The 8,671-nt window shown below is 35.5% G+C and overlaps 1 protein-coding gene across 3 annotated transcripts in view; it reads right to left on the bottom strand.

The window, feature by feature from the left end:
- Positions 1-216: 216 nt before the first annotated feature.
- Positions 217-8,671, bottom strand: part of DLG5 (discs large MAGUK scaffold protein 5) — a 75,742-nt gene continuing 67,287 nt past the window's right edge. For all 3 annotated transcript variants that reach the window (XM_026851265.1, XM_026851266.1, XM_026851267.1), the window contains 6 exons: positions 7,997-8,193; positions 7,119-7,262; positions 6,798-6,925; positions 5,850-5,959; positions 3,952-4,061; positions 217-1,601 (listed from right to left, as the gene is read on the bottom strand). In XM_026851265.1, the coding sequence (XP_026707066.1) occupies positions 1,498-1,601; positions 3,952-4,061; positions 5,850-5,959; positions 6,798-6,925; positions 7,119-7,262; positions 7,997-8,193 (793 nt within the window). In that variant the 3' untranslated portion in view covers positions 217-1,497. The remainder of the gene's footprint in view (positions 1,602-3,951; positions 4,062-5,849; positions 5,960-6,797; positions 6,926-7,118; positions 7,263-7,996; positions 8,194-8,671) is intronic.

The raw sequence follows: 8,671 nt of genomic DNA, 5'->3' as shown, positions 1-8,671 counted from the left end.
ATACCATTTCCTGTTTTTTAATTTTTATATATACAGTATTCTAATAGTATGGTATAATACTATATAAAATACTATATATTGTCGTTCAGAATACTCTATATAGTATATAACTATATAAATACTATATAAGGTATTTTGAAGTAGAGATTAGCATCTGTAAAACAGAATTTAAATTTAGGACCAGATCTTTGAAGAACTGTGCAAGAAGAATCCCTTTTTTTAATTAAAAAAGCTGCAAACAGAAGCAAAACTACAACCTGTAGTTTAAAACTAGAAACCCTACATAATGAAATGTTAGGAACAGTGACCGAGAAGCAGTTCTACTCAAATGATATTTTAAAAACAAAATACAGTACCCAGGACACATGGCACAAGAGACAGAAGAGACAGGTACAAAACCTGTGTTAGGAACACAGAGTCAGAAGTGCAAAAAACCAAAAAGGGAACTGATACAATGGAGTTCGGTACAATAGGTAAATAAGTATTGCAACCAAGACTAAACAATCACTTATTTTTTGACAGTGAAAACAAAACTTAGTACCTTTCTACAGGCTTTTAATCAAAGCCCTAAAACTGTGGCTGCCCTTAAATAAAAACGATCTATGTGAATGCTACACATTGAAGTACAAAGCTTAAGAATTACGCTGCAAAATTGCACTGACATAAGCTTTCCATATTTACAGTATCTAAAAGTGACAGAACACAGCATGCTAGGCCTAGCTTATGACTCTTCCCCAACAGTACTTAATCCAGGCCCAACAACCAAAAATTAGTTCTCAACACATTAAGCTTGGATTGTTCAGATATATTATGCCATTTAAATATTAGATTCATGCATAAAACAAGAAACGATATCTTTGACAGACAAGCGCTGACAGGATACAAACAGTGGTCTGCCCTGTAGAGGAGTGTACTTCCTTCTGAGCTAACTCCCAAGACGTACCAATTCAATTCCACGTTATTACCTGGTTGTCAAGTCAACAATGTCCTTAGAAACGGTCAAAATTGCAATTTAGAGTTACACTGCACATAAGCCATTTGCTCATATTCAGAAATTTCACTCTGTTTTGGAGAGTTACCTCATTAAATGAAAGGACACAGAGTTAAAAAAAACAAACAAAAAACCAAACCAAAACAAACCCAAAAAAGACATTCAAGTAAACAGCAACAACAAATACTTTGAAAAGGTTTTTGTAAACTTGTCATTCTACAGGGTTTTGCAGCATTGTTAAATTCATTACTCGTGGACAAGTACACACAGGTCTCAGCCCCTCATGACAACCTGTCACGTGTACATGTACAACGTAAGAGACAAGCTTGGTGATCTTCCCCTTCCCAAATGCCTCGTCAGGTCCTTGTGTGTTCAGTGTTATCATTCCCCTTCATGAAACAGAAATCACTTATGAATAACTTTATAAAGACAGAAATGGGCAGTCTGTTGGATAGAAAGTTAGTTGGTTATTTACATCTGCAAAGTAGTTTCACAGCGAAATAAATCTACAGTGGGCCAGCTGGAATCCACAGGACTTTGTTCTGTTCTTGATCGACAGTTGTCATAATCTGAGTGCAAATGCTTGAAAGGGCTCCTCCCTGGACAATGCCTGGAGAAAAAGAAACACACACACACACACACCCCCCATAAATGAGACTGGAACAGTTATGAGGAATTAAAAAGAGCAGTCCTTCATTTTTCTGCAAAATCTTTATCACCAGATCAGAATTAATCTACCTGATTCAGTATTTGCCAGATACATGACTGTTAAAACAAGAAAAAGAATAAATGGAGCAAAGAGATCAAACATTCAATATAGTTTCCTCTTCTAGCTCTTAAAACAGCCCAAGTCATAGAAATGATGGCTATAATCAACTAAGACAACTGTTTTGTTAGAGGCCTCCATGTACTATTTTCAGAGGCATCAGGTGGCAAAGTTTAAGTCTGAAGATGGTCAGAACCTGCTATAATAAAACTTCTCTGTTCAGCACTGATGTTAAGAATTTTATATTTATGTGATAGTATACATAGAGACTATAGCTGTGGCAGCTAGACACTATTTACAAATATTAGAAGTAAATTATTAAGCAGCTCACAAATTGATGAGCTAAATATAAAACAACAGCAGTTGCTACACTGATTCTTACTGTCAACTACATTCAAGGAAACAAAAAGGCCAACACCAAGCAACTACCTGAAAATCAATTTCAAAGATAAAGGAACACCTTGCATTCTACTCTTGCTAAACTTAACAGTCATAAAGAGTAAAATTCCAACACGGACACAGAAGAGGAGAAATTATTAGCTTAAAACTTAAAAAGTGAGGAACTTATTGACTTGAGAATACATCAGCAAAGCTTCTGGCCTCAGCTACCACTAACAGTAAAAAAAAATATGGAAGGTCTTAAATAATTTCCATTTTTGAAAAGAGATCATCTGATCTCACTAAAAATATTAGTTGACCCTGCAGTATATACTACAGTTAATGATGTCAGGTGAATTTGAATACAGAACACAATAAATGACAGTGTCTATGAAAGTGACAAATGGCAGTGAGAAAGTGATTCAGATTACACACTATGCTCACAACTTGGTACAGGAAACAAAGCCAACTTGAAAGGATCATTAGTCAAAAAATGAACTTCATGAAGCAGTCACAGAGCTCGGGTCTAAGGGAGTGTGTCACATAGCTTCATGAGGAAGCTACCATGTTCAACATGCCTATCTACAGGCTTATTTTACGCACAACATTGTAATTTCAACAAGCTTGAATGTCAATACAGTTTAAACACCAATCCTCTGACTACCAGCATCTGGAAATGTTGATGACAGCTGGAGTCCACTGCACTTGGCACAACCAGAGGGAGGCCCTTCCCACAGGGCATGTGGAAAGATACAGATAGGACTCCCTTGGACTCAGTGCTACTTTAACTATCAGGGTGAAATTAAAATGCAACAAATGACTTAACAAGGAGCAGGAGATAACATCCAATCTGGCCATACACATTTCAAGTTCTGTGAAGGTTTAAGTATGTACTATTTAAATGAACATCTGCATGGCTATTACATACCAGGTTCTCTGTTGAGAACATGCAGATTCTCTCAGGATGTGCTAAGATAGCTCTTCACTAAATACATTCCCCTTCCCTCCCTCCACTTGGCAAGGTATGCCTCAAAGCATTTCTGTAAGAATCCCATTGTTTGGGGTACGAAAGTTGGGTTTTGGCTGGTATAGTGGTGTTTAATAAAATTTGTTTTGTTTTTTTCTTTTCAAGTTTTCTTGCCATCCACATCGAGACAGCTAGAATTTTATCTCCATTCTTTTCAATGTATGTGGGACCATAAACAAATATACTCTGAAATAAGCAGAGACAGTCTTCACAGTTTTCTTTCACTGGTAAAAATGCAGTATTAACAACAATCCAAGATTCATATAATATACTTTATGATGTTAAAAAGGCCTCTGAAGTAGAACTTCATTATTGAAAATTACAACACAGGCTCAAGAAACCTCTGACAATTTTTTTTCTTTCTCAAAAGATGTAAAGTATGTCTCACAATCATTAATTCACACTACAGGGTTTTGTTGTTTGGTTCTGGTTTATTTTTTCAATTACAAACCAGCTTCAACTCCTTACATGGTATAAAACTGACAACACTGTGTCAAATTATCTTGGCCATACTTCCAAAACTACTGGCTTGTAATAAAACTTTTCCAGAATCTCTTGAGGTCAGAATATTCACAAAATGCTAAAATAAGAACATATAAGAGCAAGGTAGTACTGATTTCTGGTATTTCCTCTCCCAGTAAAACAAAACACCAGAGTATGAGTTCACCAAAAGGGAAGGCAGAGAAAAAAAAAAAGTGCTCTTTGAAAGAACATCAGATCTTTTGAATTATGGTGTAAATGGATTCAATTGCCACTGTGTTCCCAGTGAAACATTGATTAAATACTAACCTGTAAAATACTTGCTATACTCTTGTTCTATTTTTTGAGCTGTCTCAAACTGTTCTTTGGAATGTTTTTGTGTAACTTTGTCCCTCAGGAAGATTGGGTCTTTTTGCTCTCTGCAAAAAAAAAAAAAAAAAAAAAAAAAAAAAAGAAAGAAAAAGAAGAAAGACCTTGTATAAAAGTATTTTTAGTTTTTCTAATGGATTTGAAATTATTACCTCCAGTTGGGTGAATGTGAAAGGCTAATTAATTTGCAAGCATAGCCTTGTACATAGAGTGCCATCTACTGTGTTTCAGCAGTATCAGCATAGTCATAAGGATCTGATAAGAAATTTATTTGCTATCAGGCCAAGACAATATTTCTTTAAAGTCTCAGAGAATGGGAGAGGGTTGAAGAAGAAAATATAAAATATAATTTTTTCAGTTCATGTGTATCGAATCATCATCTCATATATACTCCAGCACTCCTTACACAAAGCTGGGCTCAAGTACCACTCTTTTAGGGTTCTAAGTGTTGAGCAAATAGAATATTTCTTTGTCATCTTATATATGACAATTTTTTTGAGATAACTGTTTTTCCATTATACAAATGGTTGGAAATAAAATTTTAAAAAAATTGAGAAATATAAATGGTAAAAAAAGAAGCGCTTAATTCCAATCAAGGCTTGTAACACTCTCCTCCAAATCAGACTTCGGGCCCCCAGCAGGGGATTTCTTTAAAAGAAAGCAGAATTTATAATCAACTAGTAAGGTCATGTAGATATGTATTGAAATAATATAAGGCATAGGTTATTACAGCAGTGAGAAGCACAATTTTAATTTATAAATTAAAAAAAATCACTACTAATCTATCACTGCTGTGACACATTTCAGCAAACGCCAATAGAACCTGTATTATATCAAAAGGCTGTTTGGAAAAACCTTTGGTGCTCATAACAGGCACAGACAACATGCCAGTGCATTTTGATGACTGGTAGAAATCCTTGATTGTCTAGTTCAATTGCTCTCTAACTTTCCAAATAAATGAAACAGCTGTAATGGTCACCATTCCATTTCCGAAGGGGCTGAAGACATGACAGTTCCATTTATCATCGAAGTGTGTGATCCTACAGCGATAATGAAATACACCAGATTGCTTTACGTCTTGCTTCTACTTGAAAGTGGTGATGCTTATCTTCTTTATTAAATAGACAGTCATCAAATTCACCCACAGATTAAGAATATAAGAAGTCTTCAACTTTCAAAATGAAGATAGCACAAATAGAAGATCTCTCAACAAAACTTTCTTAATACTTACGTTGGGAGATTATGTCACTTCTTGCCAAATCAATCTACCAAAATGTGTGAAGTCTTACTCAAACATTAGGGGAGGGACTGGGATTTCTAATTCCTGTGTTCTGTTCCTGGCTATATTTGAGCAGGAACTTTGCAATTACTGAAGGAGCACAGCCCAAGAAGACCACAGTATATAAACTCCATGGCAAAAAGGGACTTCCCTTGCCATTTTCACTGGAGAATGAAGGTGGGAAAGCAGAGGTTATGAATCAGTTGGCACTACTGAGAAGATGAAGAATAGCTCTTTGTCACGATCACCACTTAATCCTCAATGGATCTCACCCATATCTGTCTTACGGTTTAGTACAAAGGCCAGCAGGAAAGATCTGAGTGCCTCCAGGAGTACGCACAGTTTAGTCTACATTGTTTGATTTCTTTGAAAGATTCACTTAATTGTCATGCAACCAAAATGAAGTTAAGACCATTTACCTCACAGCAGTTTTTATAAGGATTAATTTCCACATTTGAAAGAGATTTAAGATGACTAGGATGAAAGAAAAAAAATAGAGGTAACAAGCTTATTTTAAGCTAAAATAAACACCCCTGAACTATAACACTCACAGACTTACTTGATTTGTTTAGCATTTTTGTAGCGAATAAAAATTACAATAGGGTAGATATGAACACTGTGGAGCCGTTCGATGGCATGAGGAGCGATATCAAGCAGACAATGACAATCCTAAGATCAAAGGTAAATGCAAAACACAGATTCAGTTGAAGAGCACAAGCACACATACAAATCCCCCATTTCCTCCTCTACTTAAACCATAGCAACCCAATATAATTTTGCTACACATTTAGCATCTTGTAGCTATTGAGCAATTTGTACCCAAAGGATTTACAATAAAAGACAGAAGATTAAAAACTGCAAGAAATGTCATTCTTAGTACCAAAAGCATACATTGATAGAAATAAAAGTATTTGAAGAACTAATGAAATGAAAACTCTTTTAAAAATGTTAATGAAATGAAAACTCATTAAAAAACCTCATAAAATACATGCAATACATTTCTCCAAATTTAAATATTAATTTTCTCTTTCAGAAGTCATAAGCAAACAGAAGCATTAAAGTAATAAGACTTCTGTGTGGTTTGACAGAAAACTATAAGCAATGTACAAATTTTAATTAACATCTGTCTCCAGGAGTTTTATGATGTTTATGTTCTATATGACTGGATTAAATGAAATTAAATTAAATAGTTAAGAAAACTAAATCCTTGTTTGGGGGGTAAGGGGGTTGGAATCTGTGAAATCTAAGAAAATACATTCGAATTTTATTTTAAAATACTGTAAAAGAATATGGACATTCCTAGTTTCTACAACGGTGAGCTTGCATAAAATAATCTTTAAACAGTTACATGCCAAAGTGAGGTAAATTTTATTTTACTCAGCAGCCTGGGGAACAAGTCTCTGAATGCCTTAAAGGAGGACAACCCTAACATAATTTCCATCCCCTAACATAATATGACCATATATTGCAAGTTGTACAAAGAACTACAGCATTAGAAGTGACTCACCTTTTCGGTTATCTCTTTTATTGAAGCCACAGTTGTCACATCAAAATGTCCACTCCTCCGTTTATAATCGATAAACAGACAATCTTTCACGCCCCGTTCAATGGCTTGTTGGGAAGCTTTCATAACCTCTGTTTCACAGAACAAGAAGAGATCCACTTTAATTACTATTCCTTAGGCACAGAACAAGGCTAATGAAACAGTGTCTGCAAAATCAGATTCTTGGGGGTTCTTCCATGTTTGCACTATCATTTAGTTCTCCTATATAGATGTTACTATCGTGTATTCCAAGCAAGAATAAATTGGTTATATTTCTATACTTACCAAGAGGACATCTGCAAAATTTTCCAGGGGATTCTTTGACCAACATGTCTTTCACAGCATCAAGTAAAGGTCCTAGAATAAGGACAGGCCTAGGAGAGGTACAGTCCACTTTCTGTACACGCTGATATGCCAGACTTGAAGAATCTACAAACACAGAATATTTACTTTTAAAAGTATAAATTACTTGCTTGGCATTCCTCATATAAGGAGAAGCACCCTAACAGTAATTATGAAAACAACTCCCTTGCAAGGTATGAAGGTCTTGACAAGTACAAAAAACGTGCACTAGCCATTAATGCAATTTTCCACTTCACAGCCTAAAATTGAAACTTCTCAAATTGAACCAGGTGCTTCTCCCCCCCCAACCCTCAACCGAACTTTAAAACCAAGCATTCCTATTTTTCCCTGAAAGTGTAAACAAGACATGATATTTGGTTTCTCTGGTTTGGTTTGTTGATCTCTTCCAAGTAAGCATCTTCCAAGGAAGTAAGCAATGTGATTTTTGTAGATAAGGGAAGAAAGAGAAGTGAAGATTTTTGAGTGGTGCCCAGGATTTCTGTCTAGACTAGGTGACCTGGACAGAAATTAAACTGTTGAAAGGAAGATCAAAACCCTGCATCAAAAAAGCAATCTCCCTCTGCAAATGAAACATTCATGCTAAAAGATCTAGGAATAAATTAAAAAAAATAATAATTTTAAACACTCTGGCTTGTTATTTAATACAAAAAAATGTTCTTATTAAAGGCACCATATGTGATGGGACATATGATCACCATTTGTATTCAGAAAGCAACATTATTCATTGTGTCACGCTGCAGCTGTTTAAAATGAGAGAGAAGGAAAGGCAACTCCCTTCCCAGTATAACAAAGGTACTTGCCATCTAAGAAAGGAATTGAATCTGTACTGATTGTATCAAGGGCCAGTAAATCCTTCCCATCTTTGGAACCACTTCGCTTGTGTTTATGCTTTCTTCTGAAGAACGACCTCCGTGCTGCTGCTGACAATGTCTTAGATGAGCTGTTTTCATCTTTAGCCTCAGACATGCTGTGTCTCCTGTAGAATTCCTGATCCATCCTATAATGAAACAGACTAAATGGTTGGTATTTAAACTTTTAAAATTTTTTCTACAAACAATATCACCACTGCTTCTGGAACACACTGGAAATTCTTATCTCAACCATCAGCCTGAGTATCTTCATCACAGAAAATTAATCAGAAATTAACAAGTAATAAGCACCTGAAAACCCCATACATTTTTTTCTCAGAATTTTTACAATATAAATAGCAGCATGCCCACTCTGACAGGCAGGGCAAAATTCTCAAGGCAGAAGCAGCTGTAAGCACGTCACGTACTCGCCAGTAAAGTCAGCCTTGGACAGAAGCAAAGATCACGTTCTTTCTAAGAAGTTGCATGTTGTACTCATTCTTACAAATAACTTATTTGCAATCCAAAATAACAGTTTTATTTTATATGAGCACAAATACTTTGGAAGTTGGTTTTACCAACTTCAAGTAACAAGGCTACCAGTGATGTGTACGGGTCCATATATAT

Source organism: Athene cunicularia (genome assembly GCF_003259725.1).
Source record: "Athene cunicularia isolate RWA chromosome 6 unlocalized genomic scaffold, athCun1 chr6_part1, whole genome shotgun sequence".
NCBI classification, from domain to species: Eukaryota; Metazoa; Chordata; class Aves; order Strigiformes; family Strigidae; genus Athene; species Athene cunicularia.
The sequence above is the reverse complement of the archived record's forward strand: the minus strand, read 5'-3'. Positions and strand labels throughout refer to the sequence as shown.